Source organism: Typopeltis vanoorti, chromosome 3 (genome assembly GCF_054136105.1).
Source record: "Typopeltis vanoorti isolate ZY-2024b chromosome 3, IOZ_Tvanoo_1.0, whole genome shotgun sequence".
NCBI lineage: Eukaryota > Metazoa > Arthropoda > Arachnida > Uropygi > Thelyphonidae > Typopeltis > Typopeltis vanoorti.
Window position 1 is genome coordinate 1,476,477 of NC_143551.1, and position 27,280 is coordinate 1,503,756.

Consider the following 27,280-nt stretch of genomic DNA (forward strand, 5'->3'; position numbering starts at 1 on the left):
ATTCTACCAATGTAATGGGACTATCTTATCTTCTTCCACTTCCTGGGCAACTTTTCTATAGCCAGATTCTCATGAACAGTCAAGTAAACAGAGCTGTAAGTTCTTTAACACATTTTATAAAGACATTGAATACTCATTCAATCCCACTGCCTCATTTGCATCCAGTGAACTTAGTATTTGTAACCTGCTCTCCTCTTGCACTTACAAACCTTGAACATTCTGCATTTCTTCTAGTAATAAAACAATCTTTTTAGGATGAAATTTCCCAATAAAGTGATCATTAAACAACTCCACTATGTCATCATTAGTCATTCTGCTCCTATTTTCTCTAATGTCATTCTTTCATGATCAAATCTCTTTCTACTGGCCACATAAAGTATTCCTTTCTGATTTTTCTAGAATCTCAGGGGTAATCTGTTCTCATATTCAAGTTTTACCTTCACGCTAGTCACTTTTCAGCTCCTGCATCTTATATTCCTCACGCCACTGCTCTCCTGATTAACTTTTTTTCATCTGCAGTTCCCATTTGATATTATTAGTCACTCACTTTACACCAAATTGTGTTCCTTTTTTCACTCAAGGTATACAACTTGCCATTGCTGCTAATAAATATTTCTTCACTAGTTCCCATGCACTGGTGATATCTCATCCAATTCTTCTCCATATCTCAACTAATTCTTCCACCCATGGAACTTCCCCCAGCTGATTTCTAAGATTATTATAATCATCTGCCTTATAATTCCACATAAATTCCTTATTTCTCAATACTTTTGCAGGTCTATTCATCCTCCAAGTCAAGACTACATGGTCACTGTCTCTAACTCTGGGGTGGGAGGGGGAAAAACAAACAGGTCCTCTAATGTTAAGTCTAAATCTAAAACTCTTGAGCCTCATGTTCCTTCTACTGAATGTTGCTGATTGCTGAGGATACATTTGTCCCTCAAAAATTTCAGAAATTCCATTGCTTTATTAGAACATGCTGTTTCCTCTTCCAGATTTATGCTGCTTCATTAAAATCTCCCATAATGATCACGCAGTTTGCACTTGCCAAAATCAACAGTTAAACATTTCTTTCTCCCTCTGTACTCTATGGCCTATAGCAACAATCCACGAAATATCTTGTCCTGCCCACCTGACCTCACTTTCAAAACCATTAATGCTATTTCCCTTCAAATCTTCCAGGACACAACTCATTATATACCATATGCAATACACTACTACCACATTTGTCTTTCTCATCCTGCTGAAGTACACCATATACCTCTCTATTTCAATTCTTGTCAGTATATCACCTTCATTCATTAATTCATCTCCTTTACTCCTGCCATTTGTATAAAGAAATCAATCAATTATCAGTATTTCTACATCAATTATTATTCTCTCCAGACTCCATGTGATTCTGCATAATTCTATATAATCCCTCATCTGACAAGTTTCTATCTCCACAAGAGGACACCCTGCTTTCATTCACCTTGACAACTCTAGTTTTCCGAACAAATACTCTCACTCGCTCTGAGATCAACATTTTCTCCAGTTGCCTATGTCCTTCCTCTTTCAAATGCAATCCATCTCTCACATACAGCTCTCTTCTATTTGCAAATGCACCCCAAGCATCCACATAATTGAAGCCTCTCTTTTCACAGATTTTCACTATCATGCCATTCATGCTCTTCTCCTGATCTCTGTATTATCATATCTAGGTAACACACTTACTATCTTCTTTCTTGCACATTCTTATGCCATACAACCTCAGGCATACACTTCAAATCTCTCGTCACCCAATTCACACCATCTCTCAAGGTCGCATATACCCACCATCACAATCATCTCATCCACTCTTTCACCTTGTTTAACTGCCAGTTATATTCGATATCATTCCTCCAAGCAAACACTCCTCTAGCATTCTATTTTGTACCACAAATCATGGAATCTGTATACATGGCACCTCATTGTTTCATTCATTTCTTGCTCACCTGTATTCCTTGCTCCCTCTTCCCTTGCATTTCATTACATCCCTAGCTCCTGCACTATCTTACCTTTCTTTCAATTCCCCTCATCTCCTTGTAGTCCCCACTCTCTCTGTCCCCTCTTGTTCACTTCACACCAGCCTTTCCAGTTCTCCTAATCCCTTCTTTCATGTTTCTAAACTAATTTTCCACACATTCCACTTCTTCTCTCAGTATCTCTCTAAGCAACCTGCTCTTGCTCAGCAGTCACCTACTCAATCATTACCATCCTTTAAATCTACTACATTCATTTCCGCATGATGCTCATCTTCCTCTCTCTCTCTCTCTGCCACATCACTTCATTTTCAATGTACACACCACCAACTACTGAAGCCACTTAAATCTATGCTGATATCCGTATTGCCAAGCTCTTCCCAGTCTCTTACCTGCCACATTTCTAAAACTACAAGATGCAAACATTCCGCACCACATGCCACAAAATCCTGAAGGATGCAGTGTAAATGAAGTTCCTGAATGGCAGCAGGGTGGGCAATAACATATTGCTCACCCTGAAACAAATACTCTAATAATTTATATTGATACTTATTTTTCTAAGACACCATGTTAATACTTCTAAGGTGATTGTTGCCTAAGATTTAAAAATTAAATAACTGCATCTATTTCATGTTTTTAGATTTTTTTTGTTAAATTTGTAGTATTAGAAAATCTTTCAAATTTTCACAAAAAAAAAAAAAGCCGCCAATTTAACAAAGCTGGAATAAACATCAGGGCAACTTGGAGTATGACTATTTATCCAGTAACTAAACAGTGTCATTATGCTGATCAAAAAAGTCCATAATTCTGATCCAGTACATAGTTTGTCATTAAGTTTATAATTGTATTATTTTTTTCAATTTTCACTTTTTGAGTTCTTTATGGCATAGTAGTATTAATGAGCTACTTAAGTAACCAGAAAATTAATACTCTGATTTTAGGTACATAAGAATATACGGTGTTATATTAAAAATAGATTCCTAGGATCACCACTTAAAGATACAAAGAAATTATATTCTTCTTTAATTCTTAATCGAAGTGTGAGCAAAAGGTTTGTGTGTGAAGTTTCTTCATAACTAGGATGCTTGTATATAGAGGCTAATGACTTCACATTAATTGCCTTAGTATCCCAAATGCAAAGCATATATCCTTTCGGATGTGTAATGGTATGCATTATGGGAAGACTACTACACTGACTAGTTTCAACCTTTGTTGAGGTTTGAACCAGATCCAGAAGAGGTACTAAGGTTGAGGTAATGCAAAAGTCATATATTTCCTATATATAAGTAGTGATAAGGTGTAATACCTTGTTATTAAAATAAAGAAGCAAAGATATTATATTCTTGTTTAATCCTTTATACCAGTGTAAGCAAACAAAGTTTGCATGTGCAGTTTCTTCACGAGCAGGCTGTTTCTATATAGAGGCTTCACATTAATTGCCTTAGTATCCCATAATGCTTAAGCACACATTCTTTTAGGTGTGTATAATGCATTATGGGAAAGACGATTGCCAGACCAATTTTGACCTTTACTGAGGTCTCATCAGTGGAAGCCAGACCCACAAGACATACCAAAATAGAAGTAAGGCAGAAGTGGTAAATATGCCACATACAAGTAGTGAAAAACCTTATTATTAATCTCATATAATTAATTAATCTCACCCTCTTATGAGAAGTCCTCACCAACTGATGAGACCTCAATAAAGGTCAAAACTAGACTGGGTAGTGGGCATTTACCATAAAGCACAGCATTACACACACACACCCAAAAGAATGTGAGCTTTGCATTATAGAATACTAAGGCAATTAATGTGAAGTCTTAGCCTCTATATACAAGCAGCCTAGTCAAGAAGAAACTTCTCTACTGAAAAAGAATCAGAACTGCAATTTCACAATAATTATAACACAGGATTACTTTATCTTCATTAATAACGTTTAATTCACAAATTAAACAGAATGCAGCTTATGTTTCAATATATTAATCATAGCAGCAACCATACAGATATTGGCAGTTATGCAATTTATTTAGAAATTATGCATTCTAGACTTACCTTTATTGATAACATCCAGCAGACTGTAAATTCAAAATAGTCATACCCCGACTTACGCTGTTTCATATATGTACGTATTCCCGTCCCGCTTCACGCCTCACCACTAGTCGTATCTTTCCGGCACCGGCCGCATTCGCCAGTGTCGCACATGCTGTGAACAAGCACTGACATGTTTCGCGCGGTCTCCATTCATACACGATTTTTATAGTTTACAAACCTTGCGATTGTTTGATGTTATGTTCTTGATAAAAATTTTATCATAAAAAATAATAATGTCGTCCAAAGGAAGCAAGTCCAATTCTTCTACAGCTAGCAAGAAAAGAAAAACATTGACTCGGGTGTTACATGAATGTGCAAATGAATTGTCAACCCCCCCTCTTACTTGGATATTCAATTTAAGTTTGAACTCTGGTATGGTCCCTAGGGAGTGGAAAGAAGGCAAAGTAGTTCCTTTGCATAAAGTTGGCTCTAAAACTGCAGTAGTTAATTACAGACCAATCACCATCTCGAGAGTGGTGGTAAAAGTATTGGAAAAGTTGGTTAAAGACAAAATTCAAGAATGGGTGGATCAGGATATAATACTCTATAGAGGCCAACATGGTTTTGTTAAAGGTAGATCCTGCCTTAGCAATCTATTAACTTTCCATAATAGAATGACACCTGAGTTGGACAAAGGAACTGGCTATACAGTGGTACTTCTGGATTTTGCTAAGGCTTTTGACAGGATACCCCATAGAACACTGTTATGCAAATTGGAGCAGATGGGAATGGATACTAAATTGGTGATATGGATAGGAGAATGGCTCAGGGAGAGATACCATAAGGTGGTGTATGGAGGAGCCGAGTCCAGGATGAGGCAGGTGACCAGTGGTGTGCTTCAGGGCTCTGTGCTTGGGCCACTGTTGTTTAATTTGTATATAAATGATAAAGGAAATGACTTACAGGTAGATATTCAGTTGTTTGCTGATGATGCAAAGCGCAATAAAGAAATCAAGCTGATGTTGAAAGTTTGCAATTTAAATAAGCTGGTAGAATGGGCAAAAGATAATGGATGTCAGTTCAATGTGGAAAAGTGTAAAGTCATGCATTTTGGGATTAAAAGATTACCAGCTATGTACTACATTGATGGAACAGTACTCCAAGAGATTGATCAGGCTAGGGACTTAGGGGTGTTGGTAGATAGGGAGATGAAGTTCAGAGGACACATTGCTAAGGTGTCCAAGATTGCACATAGGATTACTTGGTTGTTGACGAACACACTGACATCCAGAAATAAAGAGGTTATTATTCCCCTTTATAAAGTGTTGATACTTCCACATTTGGATTATTGTGCTCAGGTCTGGTCACCTGGATTCCTTGGAGATGAGGAGGCTGTGGAGAGGGTTCAGAGAAGAGTGACTAAGTTGGTAAGTGATGTAAAAAATGCTCCCTAAATTGACAGATTGAGAGCTTGTGGATTGCAGAGGTTGGTTGATATGCGGAGAAGAGGGGATATGATAGAAACATTTAAATTACTGAAAGGTTTCTATAGGATTGATGCAGGGGAAATGTTTCAGCTGTGTGATAGTGATGGAAGAACAAGAGGTCATCTCTGGAAATTAAAGAAGAGTGTGGTTAACAAGGGGTGTCAGAACAAGGTTTTTTGTCTGAGGGTGGTGAATGAGTGGAATTCATTGCCTGACTTAGTTGTGAGCTCTTCGTCTGTAAATGAATTCAAGAAGAGATATGACAGATATTGTTTTGCTAGTTTGGGTCTCCCGCGATGAGTCTACTGACTCCATGGAGATACTCGTAATAATAATAATAATGATGATGATGATGAAGAAATTTTGCCTGACAAGAAAAAGACATTATGCTGTTAGACGAATCTATTAGATTTTATGAAACTATCGACATCGAAATAACTTTCTTTTTTTTTATGTACGAAAAACTACAATTATAATTATATTTCTTAAAAAATATAGGTGTATTTTGTAAACCTTTGGTCTCAATTAACTAATATTTTGTATGTTTATATGCAAACTTATACCCGAGTTATGTGAATTCGACTTACGCGCTTTTTGTTGGTCCCACCTACTGCATAACTTCGGGGTATAACTGTATAAGAAGGCAAAATGAGGTTTGCAGATTATATTATTATTATTGCTGTTATTATTATTATATTCTCAGATAAGCTTATGTATAAGCTTCGAGGATGAAAGCTAAGAAACTACTTCTCATCCATCATATGTAATTAAATGTATGTAACGTATGTAACAAATGTATAATGCAAAAAAAAAAATTAAAAATTAAAAATTAAAAAAAATGTAAATAATGAGTTTATGCTGTATGTTTGTGAAAATTAGGAAATATAATATTTTGATTGCATATCTGTAAATACTGTTGTATAATCACACCTTTTCAAACTTTGAAAAAAAAAGTAAACTACAACGTGTTAAACTACAAAGTTAATATATGTAACTTATGTAACTCTGAACAATTACTATGATTGTTATTTAAAAAAAAAAAACTATGTCATCATCATTACTATTCAAATATCATTATATGTAGCACAAAGTGCTGACCCTTGTAAAATAATATACTAAATAGATGATCACTGTACATATGTTAATATTAGAGAGAACAATAATAATAATAATTTTAAAAAAAATTATATAAGAGACCTACAGGAAGTCAAGGACTCACACTGGGAGGAGATAATACATTATCCACATGGGCAATCATACCATTCTTTAAAATCTTTCATACTGGATGCACTTACCTCTTCAACAAAAGTTAAACTCACTGCTTGGTGAGAGAAAAATCTAGTTTTTACCACTTTAACTGCACACAATCTCAACTTTCACAGACGCCCAAAAAATTTTATCAACTGGTATCATATATATGCTGTTCGAAAATATGCATATAACTTTTGACTGCCCCAAAACTTAAATACTGGCCTACTGTTGACTGAAAGTTTAACCGATAACATAAACAGTCGATTAACATGTATTTTGTATGGTGTCTATGTATTATGTACATATTATGTATATGGTGTCTATGTATTATGTAAATTATATAAGAGACCTACAGGAAGTCAAGGACTCACACTGGGAGGAGATAATACATTATCCACATGGGTAATCATACCATTCTTTAAAATCTTTCATACTAGATGCACTTACCTCTTCAACAAAAGTTAAACTCACTGCTTGGTGAGAGAAAAATCTAGTTTTTACCACTTTAACTGCACACGATCTCAACTTTCACAGACACCCAAAAAATTTTATCAACTGGTATCACATATATGTTGTTCAAAAATATGCATATAACTTTTGACTGCCCAAAAACTTAAATACTGGCCTACTGTTGACTGAAAGTTTAACCGATAACATAAACAGTCGAGTATTATGTACTAGTGTAAGCAATATTCTTACCATAAAGTAAGCTAGAGAAAATAAAATGTTATTATAGAAAATCATAAGGAAGTGAAAATACATTTACAGCACTGTACTGTATTTATAGATACCATAAGTTTATGTCATCTGTTTACAAAATGAATTGTATGTCTGTCATTACCTACATCAATATTGTCTTATATGATACAAAACACTGTAGATGTTATACATATTATTAACACTAGACATCAAAAATAAAAAGATAATGTGAAAAAGAAAGTATTCATATTTATTTACAGGTATAATGATTCATGCATTGATAAAGAAAAAAGCAGCAATATCATTGCTTTATGGTAGCTAGTGCATTCGATATGACTGCTTTGCGGTAGCCTAGCGTATACACTAATGAATGAATCATTATAATTTTTTATTTAATGCTAATTAATTAAACTAATTAACAATTATTTCATGCAGGATTTCATTCAAATACTGCATCTTTAAGTTTTACATCTCTCTCAACTGCCAATGGCCATGTACGGTCTGCAAGTGTGTGCATAAGTTTTGATAAATTTTAACTTTTTTTATATAATAGATTTGTGTATATTTTATGGTAGTAAATTATAAAAATAGACTAGCATCTATTTTTTTGATATTTCTAGGCTATGCGATTCGACTGAAAGTTTTTTATATTGTCGACATCGCTAAAAAATTTCCAATATATTTATTAAAATAAACCGCATATAAATTTAATCACACAGTTCAAATTCATGTTCTTCCAGGGTCAAATGTACTTCAATCTCTTTGTGTATATCAGAATATTGTTTTTATCTCAGTCAACATCCAATCAATATTCTTTATAAACAAATTTATCATTAACAAATGCTTATTATCAAATAATTTTATCAATACTTAATTACATTTATAACTTTATATGGGAACTGTGGTAAATGAAATGGAGATGCATAGCATATTACAGAACCTTAATGTGAATACAGCTACGTGATTAGATGGAATACTAGCTCAAGTTTTACATGGAGGTGCTAGAGAATTGTCAGTACCCTTGACCATACTGTTTAATCTAAGTTCTCAGTTCTGGATTCAAGGGGATGAAAAGAGAGGAAATAGTTCCATTGCATAAATAATTTTTACATTAATAATTTTTCAAGATTCCTGATACCAAATTCAAGTGTGGGTCGTCCCTTTTAAACAAATCCATTCTTCCTTAAAATTCACATGAGATGCTCTTTTAGAAACTGCTGATAATATTAATAAAGATACAGATTCTAAAACGTAAGCCAAGAATGCAGTCCCAGCCTGGTTGGCCAAGTGATTAGCGTACCCGCTCTTCAACTAACAGGTTGCAGGTTTGAATCCTGGCATGGGCATGGATGTTTGTGATTGTGTTTAGGTGAGAGATAAATTTCATTGCCCAGTGTGAGACCACCACCCTGCTTAGTGAAGGCCTGCAGTGGTTGAAAAAGTTCAATGTTTGGTCTCTAGAGCAGAGTTTGTTTCTGGATTATGTAAAAATAAATTTTAAAAAAATATATAAAATTGATAAAAATGGAAATAAAAATCCTTAGCCCACCCACAGTACAAATAACCTTTCATGGGGGAGGGGGGACTACACATAAAAAAACCACAGTATATTTTTGAAAACATCCACTTTTAAATTTATTTGGCCAGTACTAATTTGGCAAGTTTAAGTTAAGTGATGTAGTAACCAAAAATACATAATAACACACATAAAAGCATCCAAGGGATTAAGAATTTTTTTGAAAAAAAATGAAGCAATGATGTTTACAAAAAATATATTATTGATGCTGAACAAATTGCACTCTCTTGACAACAACTTTTTAGAAAATACCAGAAAAAGGAGGAAGAGAGCTCACTTTGACTATGAATCTCATGATCATCCTTCTATGATTCAAAACTAAATTTCAAAATCAATTTCTTTGTTTTCTACTATATTAGATACAACAATATCCTCTTTAAAGAGAAAGGTTTATGATACTGAAAGAATATCATGGCCTTTTCAGTGTTCTAGATGATGTATGCAATTTAAATTATGATGAATATGAACTACTGTAAGTATGTAAACATTTACAACTGAAATTCACTAATGAATATAGTAAGCAATGTGATATCGACAGAATATCAATGTATGAAGAACTAAAAACTTAAGGTTTGCTTTCAAAAATTGCTTATGATTCCCACTGAAGTATCACAATATATTTGCAGTAATAATTTATTAGATACAATTCTGGATACTTTTAGCTCCTATGATATAATTAGTTTTTGCCAATAATCGTCGACAGTGGAGCTTCTCAAAATTAAAACTTATTAAAAACTACTTAAAGTCTACAATGTCACAAGAAAGACTTCAAATCTAGTGACCATTTATATAAAAAATGAAATTGGGGAGAGTAAGTATTGAAACTGTCATGAAAAATCTTGTTTCCATGAAAGCAATTTGCTTTCATGGAAACAAAATTCTTAACAAATGTCTTACTGACTGAATTCCTAATTATTGTGATTAAAACTTCAAATTTTTTATTTTATATATAATAATTTGATTTGTATAATTTATATGAAATAACTATGTTTGTTGTTACTGTTATTGTTGAGAAATAAATAATACAGAAAGTTGGTACCTTTCTGTAATTCACACAAAGGCACCACATGGGATGGTTGGAGCCCTGACATCATCTACATAGCATAGCCAAACAACAAGTCTGTGTGGGAAAAGAGTTTAGGACTTTCTCTATATTTAATATTTGCTTATATTTTCCTTGCAAATGAAATAACAAGAGTTCAAAGTGAACAGGGCTGAGATATTGGAGGATATTCAGCTTGGAAAAAGTTATTCATGTCAAGACATAAGTAAAACAGCACTACAGAAGGATTAAAAGATATGTTTAATTCTTTCAAGATTTCATCCTCATCACAGAGATATTTTAGGGAATAGAGTGTAATAAAAATTATAACACATACACCCATACAAGGCAACCAAAGCTAAGTGAAACTTTGCTGACAAAAGACTAGAGTCCTAACTATGTAAGTCAACCTCTGTGAGTGCCTGCCAAAGGTCGTGGTTGTAATATGGGATCTCTGAAGACTAATCTTCATAATAAAAAAAAATAAATAAAAAAATAAAAAAAAGATGATGTAAGATTAATCTTATATAAACCATCCATTTTAAAATGATTATTGAAAATCTAATTGTAAATAATTCTGATGTATTAGTCAGCTTTGGCGTCACTACACTGTGTACAAATATTCCCTTGAATGACATCTTAACACTTTTTAACAATATCACAGATGTCATTCCCTTTGCCATCCATTCTGGCTATTTCAATTGGAAGAACAAAATTTTACATACAGATAGCAAAATTTTTCATACGAAATTTTCAAAAGAATATTTGACTCTGATTTGGCAACATTGCTTTAGATTCTTTCCTTCTCCTTTAATAATCAACATCCAAGAATCAATTTTATAATAGCAAAGGAAACTAACAATAGTCTAGCCTTCCTAATCTTCGTAACCTTTCTTTCATAGTATATAGAAAACCCACCTGCACAGATATATATATACTAAACTTTCCCATCATGTTCCCCCCACAATATGATATAATAAAAACTAACCACAGAGGAAAAAAATCTTTCTTTGCAGCAGAACTCAGCCATATTAACTATATCTGCTACCTAATGACTCACAGTTCTAAGAGAATCAACGGAATACTCAACTCCTTCCCTAAACCTCAACGTCTTCTCTTCAAAATGATTTTAATAATATTATCAACATTCTCTATACCTGGGGACCATCTGAAAAAAAATCTTTGTGCATCCTTCAAGTCTCAGTTGAAACTAGCTAATCTTATACTAAGATTAGCTAGTTTTACTAAGATTAACCCTAAGAACTATTGACAAATTCTTATTCAGGTTATCCAACATTTCTTCAACATAATTTTTTATGCACCTCTAACTCTTCATCCAATGTAGCAGCAGCACTGTGCATTATGTTACATATACATGGTTGATATATCTTAGCAAAAGGATCACACATTAATTCAACAATCTCATTAGCTTTCTGACACTAGAGTACCATCTGCATTTAGTAAAGCTATTCTTCCACATTCATTCTTTCTTTTGCTTGCAGAATAATGATAAAATTGTTTTGGATTGCCTTTAGCCTTCATAGTCAATTTATTTTCATAGTCTGATTTATTTTTTTTTACAATGCTCATTACTATTCTGGTCTGCGCTTCATACATATTTCATAACTCCTCTCACTCTTATTCTCATGATATTCTTTCCATCATTTCTTCTTGTGGATCTCTTGCTTAATAAGATTGCACATCCATTTCACTCCCAAACTATTTATTCTTTGAACACTAGGGATACATTCTGATACCACTTCATTCAACACATTCAAGTTGGGAAGTTTCCCACCGATGGAACTACCATTTGTGTACAGCTTCCACATCGTGTGGGAGGGCAGATCTGAAGCAAAAATTTCATGGCAAGTTAGTTGTAACCCTTTTCGTAGAATTTTATTGCCACTCTCACATTGGGCTGGTGGGTGGCCTAACTGACACGAAGTTTATGCACCATGCTTGTTGCAACTTTTTCAGTACAATTTTATTTGAAGTTGGCATTTGTGATCTGTCTTAATGATATCGAAAATTAAATGCAATCGAACAAACACTTATTTCATGTAATTGAAAACTGAACAAATGTTAGAACAATTGTTTTTAGTTAGATTCTATGTTTAGCAGTAGAACAAATGGTTTTGCTTGAGTCTATAGAGCATAGTTTCTGTGCAAGGAGTCATGTTTCAGTAGGTAATGCCATTTTTATCCCAGTTGCCTCTAATTTGACAACTGGGATACAATATATTACACAGACTGCAAATGTCTCTGTACCTTATTCAATAATATAATAAAACTACATCTTTTTTTCTTGCATCAGCAGTATATAGTGGCTGTTACTGATTTATAGATAGTTGTTAGAAGTTTTTCCACTTGGTTATACAGTAAATTAAAGATACCAAGAAATTACATTCTTGGTTTAATCCTTTATTCAAGTGTTAGCAAACAAAGTTTGCATTCCAAGTATTTTCAGAATTGGGACAACTTATATATAGAAGCTAATGACTTCACATCACTTGTATTAGTATCCCATAATACAAAGCACATATCCTTGCGGACATGTATAATGCTTGGGATACTAAGGCAAGTGATGTGAAGTCATTACTGAACTGAAATTTTATATTGGCTTTATTAGTTGACCAGATATTTGTAAAATATATAAGAATTGTCTACAAGTTTCACCTGGAAGGAGGAGAGGACACATGTGAGGAAGGAAAAGGATTTTATTCAATTATTAAGGGATAACTATCTGAGACAGCATGTAATTGAAAATACTAGGGGTGTGAGAGTGCTTGACCTGGTAATAGCATCTGAGAATTTGACTGCAATGAATATGACCATGTTGCCACCTATTGGTGAGAGTGATCATAAGGTCTTGACCTGGGAGGTGGCTAAAGGTGTGGAATTTTCGATTAAGACAGGGTATATGTGGAATTACCATGCTGGCAAATATGACAAGCTTAGGAGATTGCTTGGATCAGTGCCATGGCATGTACAACTGCAAGGGCTGGACGTCGATAGAGCATGGGAAGTGATCAAAGAGCATTTACAGGAGGTTATGGCTGATTGTATACCTAAGGTCCGAATAGTGAAACAAGGAGGGGTTAAATGGATGAATAACACCATTAAGCTTGAGCTGCAAAAAAAGAAACAACTATGGAGGAAATTTAAAGAAAGGGGGTGACCTGCAGGCACACGAACGGTATAAAGTACAGGCCAGAAGGGTAACGAGTGTGGTAAAAACAGCAAAAGCCGATTATGAAAGGAAACTAGCTATGCAAGCAAAAGAGAATCCCAAACAGTTCTTTCAATATGCTGCAAGCAAGAAAAAAACTGTACACGACAAAATGATTTTTAAGGAATGACGATGGTAAGGAGGTCACTGAATCAGTCGATATAGTGGAGTTACTGAGCGCGCACTTTGCAAAAGCATATCATCCAGGTGGTGACATTGAAAAAATGAAGGAACCATTAGTTTATACGGGAATAGTGATGAATGAAGTGGAGGTGACTAGTCTATTACAGAACCTTAATGTGAACACATCTGTGGGATTGGATGGTATACCGGCATGGGCCTTGCGTGAAGCGGCTAAGGAATTATCAGTGAATTATGATGATGCATGAATATTGCGTGACAGAAGGTTGCTGTTGTGGAGGGTTTCTATGAAGAATCTTTTTGATTATATTTCTTAGGTAACTGTTGTTTACTAGGGTCTGAGATAAGAGAGTGAGTTCATCAAGGAGATCTTTTTCTTCTGAGATAATGTTGGTCGCTCTATTCTTAAGCATATGTATTATGCTGAATCAATTTGAAGTGCAGGTAATGTCCAGTGTGTGTTGATTTTTGATAGATTGTGAGTTGGATTTGTCCATCCTCTTGTTTCTTGATTAGTGTATCTAGCAAAAGCAATTGGCTATTTCTTTTCAAGCTCTAACGTGAACTGTATTTTTTGGTGGAAGGAATTTATATTTGTAAGAAATTCAAATAAAGTTGTTTCTGTGCCTCTCCAAATTATGAAAACATCATATACATATCTCCACCAAACCAACGGCTTTGGGTTTAATTTGGAAAGGATGTCAGCTTCTAGTTTTTCCATGAACAGATCAGTGCAGGGAGGTGATAAGCGACTGCCCATGGCTAAGCCATCAAGTTGTTCATATAATGTGTCATTCTCTTTGAAAAAATGACGAAAAACCTGAGCTGTGTCATGGGGATAGTGATTATCTAGGATACTGATAACTTCTTCAACAAGTAAGTTGGTAAATAACGAAACAACTAAGCTTGCGAGGATGTCTGTTTTAAAGATAGAGATGCCTTTTAATTTTTCAGTGAAATGCTTAGAATTCTTTATGAAGGAATCTGATCTGATTTTTGGGGGTGCTTAAGGGTCAAAGCTGTATAACTGAGAGGAGACCTTCACATAGCCTTTAAAGAAATGCGGAGAACTGACCAGGGCTTCTGACCTAATGTCCAATCCTCACCTTCTCGTGGTGCACCCTGATGGGTATCTACTTGGATACTGAACGGACGAGGATGGGCTGGCAATTTGGGATTTAGACGACCAAATTGTATTCTTATTGGTTAAACCAAAATATAGAATGATGGTACAACATGACAAAATTTCATGCCGGCTGGGGCGTCGCCCGGTTAAACAAGGCCCCCGTTGTTTTCGCCAGGGAACCAGGGCGAACAGCGAAAAGTCAGCTACTGGAACGAATCTGAAAATAAACCCCAACTCAACATCACCAGAGTTAAAGATCGGTACTATCAATGTAAGAAGCCTGAATGGCAAAGAAATGGAGCTAGCTGAGGAATTAGATAAGCACCAGATCGACATAATAGGGGTGACTGAAACAAAAAAGACCAAAACAGGTGAGATCTTTCTGAGCAATAAATACAAAATGTTATATTCAGGCAATGACAATCAAGGAAAAGAAGGAGTAGCCATAGTATTCAACACAAAATACGAGGCTAATCTTCTTCAATGGCAGTCAGTCTCAAGTAGAGTAATGTGGGCAAATATGAGAATGGGGAACTGGACAATGAGACTTATTTGTGCCTATGGTCCCACAGAAGGTTCTACTAAGGTAGAAGTGGAGGAATTTTTTGAGGCTTTAGAAAAAGCAACTGACACAATGAAAAATGAAAAGTTGGTCCTTGTTGGGGATCTAAATAGCAGAGTAGGAAATGATTGTGAGACATACAAAAATATTTTGGGAAAATTTGGAGAAAAGAGCAAAGCTAATAATAATGGCAAATATCTGTTGGATTTCTGCTTAGGACATGGACTGGCTATTGCTAACACCATGTTCCAACATAAAAATGTGCACAAATTCACATGGAGAGCAGAGGCTAGGAATAAGAAAAGTCTCATTGACTATGTTATTGTTGATAGTGATGTTTTCTCCCTGGTGCAGGACACCAGAGTGTACAGAGGATTTGAAATTGGAAGTGATCACTATTTAGTCTTGAGCAGGATAAAATTGAATTTCATATTGAAAAGAATAACATGTAAGAAAGTTTTAAAGCGAATAAAAGTTGAGCAGCTCTCAGATGTGAACTGTAGACTAAAATACACAAAGATTATTGAAGGAAAAATGAAAGAGTTTGAGAACAGGAATCAAACCTTGGAGATTCAGTGGCAAACTCTGAAGAAAACATTGATTGATTCTGCCAGAGAGGCATGTGGTGAGGTTGTTTGTAAGGATAAAAAAATCAGAACTCCCTGGTGGACACAGGAGGTTAAAGAGGCAGTGAAGGAAAAGAAGAAAGCATACCAAACGTTCCTGTCAAATAAGTCAGCTTGTGCTCTTAGAGAACATAGAGACAAATGCAAGAATGCTAAACACTGTGTAAAACTAGCTAAACAAAACTCATGGGAGGACTTTGGCAAGAATATAGAAAATAAATATCAAGAAGGTGGCAAAATATTCTGGAGGTTGTTGAAGAAGCTTAAGAATGGAGGAAAGAGTGCTATAAAAGGAATTAGAGATGATAAAGGTGACATGAAAACGGGAGAAAAAGATATCCTTGAAGTATGGAGTAATTACTTTGAAAAAAACTGCTAAATGAAACAAGCAGTGATGACAGCACAGTGGTAAAAAACACTGACCAGGCATGCAGTCAGGAATACATATCCATACTTGAAGTAGAAAAAGCTATCAAAGGCTTGAAATGTGGAAAGGCAGCAGGAGTAGATGATATTCGACCAGAAATGCTGAAGTATGGTGGTATAAGAGTCTTACAGTGGCTGCACTGCATAGTTCAGAAAGCCTTGGCAGAGGGACGAATTCCCGATGATTGGAGTAGAGCTCTCATAGTACCCATATATAAAAAGGGAAATAAAACTGCATGTGAGAATTACAGAGGTATTTCCCTACTGAGTGTTCCTGGCAAGATCTATGCAAGTATACTTGAGAAATGGTTGAGAAGAATTGTGGAAGAAAAGCTTGGTGAAGAACAAGCTGGATTCAGGCCAAATAGAGGCTGTCAGGATCAGATCTTCACTTTACGACAAATAGTCGAGAAAGCATGGGAATATAACAAAGATCTGTATTTAAGTTTTGTCGATCTGGAAAAGGCATATGACAAGGTCCCAAGAGAGAAGCTATTCAATACGCTGCAGTTATATGGTGTCAATGGGACATTATATCAAGCAATACTTAGTCTTTATTTGAGTTGTAAGTCAGCAGTTAGAATTGAAGGAAGTACAGGAAGATGGTTTAATGTTAAATCTGGTGTGAGACAAGGATGTACATTATCCCCTCTGTTATTCATTATCTATATGGATCACATTATGAAGGAAAGTGGTATTAAACTTGATATCAAAATTGGAGATGTTAATGTCAGCACTTTGCTTTATGTGGATCATGTTATACTTCTAAATAAATCCGCTACAAGTCTGCAATATTCTCTGACTAAATTGAATAGCTGTTGTAATAGATATGGTATGAAGGTCAGCAATAAAAAGACAATGAAAATAGGCAGAATCAATGAAAATGTCAACTGTGTTGTGAATGGAGAACCTGTGGAACAAGTAAAACATTTCAGCTACTTAGGCACAATTTTTACTGAAGATGGTAAATTAAATATAGAAATAGACAACAGAATCAGCAAAGCTGGTATGGTGGGAAGTCAACTGAATAAATTCATATGGAATAAGAGAGAAATTAGTCAGAACACTAAATTAGCTGTATACATGACAGTGTTCAAACCAGTTTTAACTTATGGATCTGAGAGCTGGGTCAGAAGTAAAACACTTGACCAAAGACTAGAGACTTCAGATATGAGAGTCGTGAGAAAGATTATAGGCGTGAACAGATGGCATCAATGGCAGTATCATATTAAAAATGAGTATATTAGGAAAGAACTTGACATTGTCAACATCTGGGAATGCATTAGCAGAGCTAATCTCAGGTGGTATGGTCACTTAAACAAAATGGGCGAAGAAAGATTAGCAAAACAAGTGTTCTCTGTAAGGTTGGCAGCAAAACGACCCAGAGGAAGACCAAGATATAGGTGGATTGATACGGTACAAAGTAAGTGCCTTAGACGATAGAAATATAAGATCTGATAATGTTGGAGTCTTGACAAGTAACAGACTGATTTAGAGGAAAATTGTAGATAGGAAATTAATAATGATATAATTTTTTTCATGTAGTACTATCATATCCTGTACACCTCTTGAGGGTACATGCAGGAATTTGATGATGATGATGATAATGATGGAATCTGATTTTTTTTTATATTTTCTTTCAATAGACAGGCTAGATGTCTAGCTAATAGATATGTAGGAAAATTTCTTCCAACGACGATCAGGCAGAGTGAAACTCCAATTTTGTGCACTTCAGGGGCACCATATAAGCATGGCATCAGTGGGTGTAGAGATTTCAGACTTCATTGTAAGTCTAAAGACTACATAACAAAGATCACCAAATTAGTTTCAGACACGTCAACCTATCACATATTAGATTTCGATCCAACTTTAAAAAATCATAAAAGAGACTAATAACCTATTAAGGAACATATCTCAGAAGAAAAAGATCTCCTTCATGAACTCACTCTGATATCTCAGACCGTAGTAAACAACGGTTACCCAAGAAATATAATCAAAAAGATTCTTCATAGAAACCCTCCACAACAGCAACCTTCTGTCACGTAATATTTGTGCATCGTCATCCCTTATGCAGGCTCAGTGTCAACAAAAATTGTTGACACTGAGTTGCTCTGTTGCAACTCTGCAACACTGAGTCGCAGAGTTGCTCTCAAACCTGTCAAGACAATATGCCATATTTTAAAATCACCAAAGGACATTAATGCCTTCTTCAAATACGCAGGAGTATACAACATTCCATGTTCCCATGGATTAAATTACATAGGGCAAACATCGAGAAGTCAGGAAATTCGAATAAAAGAACATGTAGGAGACATGAACAATAATAGAACACATACTTCAGGATTAGCCCATCACTTCTTGATCTCTAACCACATCATCGATTGTGATAAAAGCTCCATGCCCTATATAGAAGAGGATTTTCGATGTAGAAACTTCATAGAAGCTGCCGTTGTACTCCACTCTGGAGAAAATCTAAACAGAAATGAAGGAATGATTCTGAAAGACATCTGGAAAAGCCTAATAAGTTTGCTCAGCTTACCAGAATTTCATTTTGCCAAAAACTATATAACATGCTCAATAAACAATGACTGATACACCATGTCCCATGCTTATGATGTTACACGCCGTTTCAATTTATTTGACTGTGTTACTCCATTCTTCTTTTTTACTAGTAAATGTTAGTTACATGTACTATTACACATGTCCTGAAGAAGCCAGACAGTAATGCTGGTGAAACTTGTAAACAATTCTTATATATTTTACAAATATCTGGTCAACTAATAAAGCCAATATAAAATTTCAGTTCAATGCATAGCTTTGTTTGCTTACACTTGGATAAAGGATTAAACCAAGCATATAATTTCTTGGTATCTTTAATTTTTAGTGATTTATATTTTGCAAACAAATCCCTTTCCATCTATTCATAAGTTTTTCTTTTTTAAATTATGCCCACCATAAATGGATTTGAGAATGGCAAAAAAACATCAAAGTAAATACAGCTACAGAAATGTTGCTGCAATGCAAATATGAAAGTATTTGCATTTATGGTGGGCATAATCTAGAGTTCATAGGATCACATATTCTTCACTCTACCCCCAGATACTTATAACACGAGCGCATATTTAATATCTGATGTAAATTATCATAATCCATTTTACAGTAATGAAAGTTTTTTTATTCACGCCTATTCTTTCTCTTCCTTACATCTGCTTTTCTTTACATCTTTTAGAAAATCAAGTATAGTAACTAATACTCAAATATATCATTTTCTTTAATTATTGTTTTTTAATATATTCTGAAAAGAACATTTCTTTTCACCTATCCCCCTCTCCTCAATGCGGGATTAGTTACAATAACTAGATTAGTTACAAGACTGTTACTAATAGTCCGACGACATGCAGGAACGAAATTGCTGGTAAATTCGCTCACTTTGACAGATGGCTGGATTCGCGACGAGCAAGCTATGATCATCCCGACCCATGCATTGTTGACATTTTTCATTCAGTAACTGATACCATGGGACCAAAGATGGTATTCTCCTAAGTTGATCATAATTCCAGCTTTGTAGTTGGTAATGGGAACATCAATATAATTAAATACTCCCCAAGAAATCACAACATTATCACCCACTGTCATCAAATGGTGTCAAAATAGTCATTTTTAACGAAGACCCCCCCCCCCGTCTATGAACAAATCTAGCACTCCTTGACCTTAAATTCCATCTTTCACATGCTGCGTGAGAAAGCTGTCTCGTAAAAATTCAATAAATTCCTCTTCATAATTATTATCAGATTTCTCTTCTACCCAATCAATGTTTGGATAATTCAAGTAACCCATAATAATCACTTGTTTACCACTCATAAGGCTAAATTGTCAATGCATTTCTTCATTCCATGAAACTGAGCCACCAAGTCCACAGGCAACATCCCACCATATATTTCATTCTGTTAGCCTCCACTTTACACCAGATAGCCTTAAACTCACCACTACATGGGACATTTTTAACATCATTGTTTTCTTGCATTTCTACCCTAACTGGACTTAAGACATCTGATATCATTAGTAGTACTCCTCCTCCTCCTCTGCTCTCTTATCTCTTCTGTCATTCCTAAAAACAGAATACCCATTACACTCAATCCCAGTTACCATATCTGATTCTGATATGCCAGGTTTCACAAATGCCAACAATCTTAGGTCACGTTGTATTTAACAAAGCAACAAACTGAACCCCTTTGTTTCTGCTGCTTCTGGCATTTGTGTATAAGCATAACAAATTAGCACCTAGCCTATTCTTATAATTAGATATGCACTATTTGGCCTTGTATAGAACATTCTCCTTTCCCTTCCCAGACAATACTCGAGTGTTCTGAACCCAAGGTGTATATTTCCATCTCTTTGCCAGATGCATAACCATGTTTGAAGCTATTCATATCTTTATCACGTTTGCATACCATAGCTGAACCTCGATGTGAAATCATTCACCCCTATATACAAGTAGCCCAGTCATGAAGGTATTTCATGTGCAAACTAATCAGTGCAAACAAATCAGTGGCCAGCAGTATGGATTTTCCACTCGCGATCTATAGCTGATCTTGTTTCACTACCCACTATGGACTCAAGTCATGGGGAAAGTTGGAGAAACTACGTTGGTTGCCCTTGACTATTCAAAGGTATCTGATTGGGCTTGGCAGAGGGACATACTCATCAAACTGCCATCCTTTGAGCTGTGTTCCCCACTCTACAACTGGATTGCCAACTTTCTTACTGGTCACTCACTAGATGTCATGGTGGACGGCTTACTCTATTCAGATTTCTCCAAATCTCTTAAATTCTGTCTGATCGCTCACAAGAAACAGCTCGTATCCCCACCCCTTACCTTCAGTAATACTGAGATATCCAAACATGATCAGATTTCTCTACTTGGACTGACCTGCATTTCCGATCTTTCTTGGCATAACCACATTTCAACTATAGCGTCTGCAACCGCCAAAAGACTTAGTGTACTTTTTGCAGAAGACACTACTTCACACCTTCATAGTTCCTAACTGTGTACAAAGCCCAAATCTGCCTAGCCATGGAATATTGTTCCCATATTTGAGATGGAGTGCCAAAATCCTCTCTAAGATTACTTGATTCTATCCAGAAGAGGGCAATCTGGCTAATTAATGATCCCTCCATCACATACCCACTTCAATCCCTCTCTTACAGATGGGATATCACATATGGGATTTACAGATACTTTTGTGTGCAGTGCTCTGTGAATTGGCCACTATTATTTCTCCACTCTCCTCCAAAATCATTAAAACAAGAGTCACTGCTAGCAACACCCTTTTACAGTCCATCTTAAAACTCACTAAACCAACTTCACTGCCTCCTTTTTTATTCTACTTCTGTCCTTTGGAACAGTCTCCCCTACTCTGCCTTTCCCAAAGATTACAACCCTCAACTGTTTAATCAAAATGTGAACAGACTCCTCCTTTCTTCTATTCCTCTTGCCCGTACGTGGCACTAGTGTGCTATGGGTCTTGTGGCCTTTTGTGTGTGAACCAGATATAAAAAAAACTCTTTGCTTACACTTGGATAAAGGATGAAACCACGAATATAATTTCTTGGTATCTTTAATTTATAGTATAACCAAGTGAATAAACTTTCATCTATCTCCAATCCAGAGTATTTTGTAATAAGGTGTAACACCTTTTGATTACTTGTATATCAGAAATATATGATTTCTGCATTACTTCAACCTTACTATCTCTTCTGGGTCTGGCTTCCACTGATGCAGTTTTAACATGAATGTAGAAAGTTGTCTCACAGCCACTTTGGTGGATGCTTTTCCCTGGGATATGAGCAGTTCTACTATGGTAGGGTAGGCTTGCTGTTGCGTGGAGCCACCACTGAGGGCTCTTCTTTGTGGTAGAGTGAGCTTGTCACTGATTAGAACCATCACTGAGTAATGAGCTAAATGATTCTTCAGGTCACTGATCACAAGAGTTTTTGGAGAGGTATCCCCACACTGACATACCTCAATAAAGTTCAAAACCAGTCTGGGTAGTGGCCCTTCCAATTGTCTATAAGGATATGTGCCTTGTATTATGGGCCACTAAGGCAATCAATGTGAAATCATTGGCCCCTATAAACAAGTAGCCCAGTTATGAAGATACTTCATGCACAAAGTTTTGTTTGCTTACACTTGTATAAAAGATGAAACCAAGAATAGAATTTCTTGGTATCTTTAATCGCTGAACTCTCACACGCATTTCTCCTATTCCTCCCTTGATGATCTAGTTTCCCTAGCTCTCTGCATTAGGTCTCATCCCAATAAATAATTTTCCCACGCTCCTGATGCCAAATGAATTCAAGTGCAGGCCATCCCTATTATACAAGTCAAACACACTCCTTCTTCTACACAGCCTGCACATGGAATCATTGCCCTCCTTTCTTAAGGCAGTGCAGTCATATCTGAGTAGCAAACCTACAATGTTTCTTCTCCCACTTCTTCCAACAGACATTTCATATCCTCTCTCTCATACTACAATTGTCACTAATTAAATTATTAGTTCCCACAAGAACTACCATCTCTTTCACTTTTCTTTTATTTTTCATTACATTTTCCATATCTTTAATTTTCACCTGTGCGAAACTATAAATAGTGACTCCCTCAGCAAGCGCAAATTTTATGATTGAATCACCATATCACTTCTTTTTTCTTAGATTTTAAATGACTTACCTAGTTGTGATTATTATGATTACCAAGTTCAGTGCTTTCCTGCCTCTTCTGTTGTGATCCTTTTTCTTATCCTTTTGTCTAAATTTTGTTAAACGTTTTTCCACTTTTTTCAATTCTCAGGTTGATTTTCTAATAATTTCTTTTAATTGGAATATTTCTGTCAGATTATCCTCAGATATATTATCATCATCACTGCAACAATGCTTCTGCTAATCAGGACAAAGGTTTTCCTTAGCAGTAAGAACTTTAACTTGTGCTTCAGACTGTCCTGTAGTGACGAGTTTTCGGCACCATCCTTAGCATAGTAAAAACTAATAATACTTCTACAATTATGTTATTAAATGCTGTAGTACAATAAGTACACTAAAAAAAAAACTACGATAAAATACTAACAAAATACACCAATAAATCAACAAAAATCACCAATTTTTAGGAGCCTCCTAAAACAAGTCTTTTGACCAGTAAGCCCATCTTCTTCTTTGAGTGCCATCTCCTATCGGAGGTCGGCGACCACCTTGGCAAATTTTGAGCGATTCTCAGCTATTCTGAGCAGTCTCTCAGAGTTCATATCAGTCCACTGTCTGTTATCTGCCAGCCAAGATTTTCTTCGTCTTCCTTGTCCTCTTCTTCCATTTATCTTCCCTTTTATAATCAATTGAAGTATCTTATATTTTTCATTACGAAGTAGGTGACCAAGACATGCAGTTTTCCTTCTTTTTATGGTATCTAAAAGTTCACGTGATTTCCCCATTTGTTTCAGTACTTCCTGATTGGACGTTTTTGCTGTCCATGGGATTTTTAACATTCGTCTGTATAACCACATCTCAAAGGCTTCAAGTCTTTTTATCGATGTTGTCTTCAAGGTCCAAGTTTCTGCACCGTACAGCAGTACAAACCATACATAGCATTTAACCATGCGTACTCTAAGTTTAAACTGCGGTTACACAGTGTTGATTTCATCAAGAGAAAATTTTTTCTTGCCATTTCAATTCTAACTTTTATTTCCATTTCTGGATTGCAATCTTCATTTAACCAGCATCCGAGATATTTAAACTTTGCCACTCTTTCTATTTGTTTCCTATTTAAAGAAAGTGCTGAATTAAGAATTGGTTTCTTACTTATGACCATGAATTTAGTTTTGGTGATATTTATTTTTAATCCCATTTTTTCACTCTCTGCATTTTGATTTTGAAAAATTTTGAAAGATTTTGAAGATCCTGAATGTTGTCAGCCAGAAGAGCTGTATCATCGGCATATCGGATGTTACTGATGATTTCACCATTTACACTAATCCCTTCCTTTCTTCCTTCCAAGACTTTTTGAAATATGGCTTCTGAGTAGATGTTAAAAAGAAGAGGTGACAGCACACATCCTTGCCTTACTCCTCGTTTGATGTTAATGGAGTCTGTAATAATGTCATCACCTTGAACAGATGCCTTTTGGTTCCAATATAAGTTTTCAATGATCCTGATGTCTTTACCATCTAATCCAATTCTTTTTAATAGTACAATCATTTTAGCATGTTGGACTTTGTCAAATGCTTTCTCGAAGTCGATGAAGCAAATGAATATTACCTTGTTTTGGTCAATACATTTTTGAAATAAGATCTGAGAACAGAAAAGGGCCTCTCTTGTTCCCAAGCCGTTTCTAAAGCCGAATTGGGTATCACAGTAAGCCTATTATGTTATTAAATGCTGTATATTATTAAATCTGTACACTAAAGAAGGCTACAATAACATACTAAAAATAGACAAATAAATCTAAAAAAACACTCTATAAATCAACAAAAACACAGATTTGGTCAACTGATTTTCTAAAAGATGAAAATATATTGGAAAGGATCCAGAGATGATTGACTATGGTGGTTTCTAGTCTGTGGAATGTTGAGTATGAAGATTGATTAAATGCAATTTGCAGAAACTGGCAGATAGGAAGAGAAGGGGGGGGGGGGTATGATTGACACATATAAGTTGTTAAGGGGTTAATTACCAGGATAATGTCAAGGAGGTTTTGCTTCGACTGGATGAAGATAGGAAGAACAAGAGGTCATCCCTGGAAGCTGTATATGGAGATTGTGAGCAATGGAATGAGGAGCAAGTTTTTTGGATGGAGAGTGGTTAGTGATTGGAATGTATTGCTCAAGTGTGTGGTGAATGCAGAGACAGTGAACATATTTAAAGTGCAGTATGATAAACTGTGTGTGTGTGTGAAAGAGAGAGAGAGAGAGGGAAGGGGGACACTCGGACCTCCTGTGATGAGTTTTTTGGGATCCAATATGGGATTTTCAAAAGCTTTTCATGCACTGCTGATACTGGGAAGCAGCAGAGTATATGGATATATATGCTGAACTACAAAGCGACAAATTTTAACAGATTCAAGAGAGAGTATATACCATGTTTGCTCCTATAGTATCAGTTCCTGAATGAGAAGGATACTCTCTCTTGAATCTGTCAAAATTTGTAGCTTTGTAGTTTAGCATATATATCTATATACTCAGCTGCTTCCCAGGTCAGTACAGCATGATCACTATCAGCAATTGATGGCAAACTAAATCACATCCTCAACTGAGACTCCTTTCTGATAGTACAGTACAATCAAACACTCTTTGACCTCAAGCTCTTTCTTTTATATGCTGCTGGAGAAAGTATATATTTTTCCCCATTAGCCTCCACTTCACATCAAATAGCTTCAAACTCACTACTATGGATCATTATTACTATTATTTCTTTCATTGGGTTTCTACACTAAGTAGACTCAAATCATTGATATCGTTAGTAGTACACTCTCTCTCCTCTCTTATCTCTTCTGTCCTCCCTGAAAACACCTTTACACTTAATTCTATTTTAATGCTTAACACTTAATTTTAACCTTTTACTCTTAATTTACTTACTATCTCTGACTCTGAAAGCTTGATATTTTGCTACTAACAACCTTAGGCTATAACATATTCACCAAGGCAACAAACAAACTCAATGTTTTTCTAATAAATTTCGTCCTGGCTTTTTTAGATATAGTCTATTTGGCTCAGCTGGGCAAACTTCTCTTTGTCCACACAAAGACACACTTGCTCAAGAAGTCCAAACCCAATGCATACAGGTTTACATCTTTATCACATTTATAATCATGCTCAAAGATATTTATATCACTATCATTTTTGCATATCTTAGCAGCACTTATGCACATTTTCACCTTTCCTGCTGATCTAGTTTCCCTAACTCACTGCATTAGGTCTCATCTTAATAAATTTCTCGAAGTTCCTGATACCAAAATCAGGCCAACTCTCTTATACTTTTCCCACTATTACTCTCTCTCTCCACTCAAAAACTTGCATCAAATAATTTGCTTTCATAGTTTTTCATCTTAACTCAGTACAATCATATCTTGATAACAGACTAATAATTTTCATTCTCTTTCTCACTTCTTCCAAGCTCCTTTCATATCCTTTCTCATACTATATTTATTACTACTTAAACCATTTGTTAAATAATTTGACTATAATGTAAAATTAGCAACTATCTGACATTCACTGATTACATCAAAGCAAATCCTTGATATACATATCAAGGAGTTTTTACATTAAAAGTATAAAAGTAATAATATACTTGTAAGGAGCTTCAGCAATAGCTTTAGTGAACATAACAATCAAGTTTCCAAATTCTTCCACTGAGTTCAAAAGTTTAAAATTTGTATTACACCAGAGCTGCACTTCTATCATTGCCTAAAATTGAAAGGGGAAAAAAAAAGTTTATAAGTGATATAATTTACTTTTCTTGTTCTGTATAAATTTACAATAAATGAATGAATTTTAACAAACTTATTTTCAAATGTTTTCAGTGATATTAATCTTACTGTGTCTGAATCTATTACAGCTGACTCTCGCTACAGCAAACTTGTAGGGACTACAGGAGTATATTATAGTCAATAGTTTTTTTTTTTTTTAGAATAGAACTGTGCCTAATGGAATTTGATCAGAGTTTCTGGGTAGTTGGGTATAGCGAGGAAAATCATCATCATCGATTGTTATAAGTGTTTGCTATAATGAGAGATGACTGTATATCAACAAAGTAGATATTAAAGTAATCATAACCAAAAGTTTTGTTGGTTATATTGTGTTCAATGTAAAATTTGGACTTCCACAGCTCAGCTAGTAATGATGAACTTGATTCAATAACCTGGGTTCAAATCCCATTCAGGGCATGAAGAACCCTTATAAGGACTTTTCAACTGAAGTTGAGTTAGCAGTCTCATATGGAGGTGAAGAGATTTTCCATCCAAAAACTCATCTATAAACAGGCAAAAATGGCCAGAATAATACAACATGAAATTTAATACAAAATAAATAAATAAAAGTTTTAGAAA

At 35.3% G+C, this 27,280-nt stretch overlaps 1 protein-coding gene across 5 annotated transcripts in view; it reads right to left on the reverse strand.

The window, feature by feature from the left end:
• Positions 1-27,280, reverse strand: part of mms4 (Methyl methanesulfonate sensitivity 4) — a 371,357-nt gene that overhangs the window by 135,439 nt on the left and 208,638 nt on the right. For all 5 annotated transcript variants that reach the window (XM_090390525.1, XM_090390520.1, XM_090390521.1 and 2 more), the window contains one exon: positions 26,524-26,639. In XM_090390525.1, the coding sequence (XP_090246651.1) occupies positions 26,524-26,639 (116 nt within the window). The remainder of the gene's footprint in view (positions 1-26,523; positions 26,640-27,280) is intronic.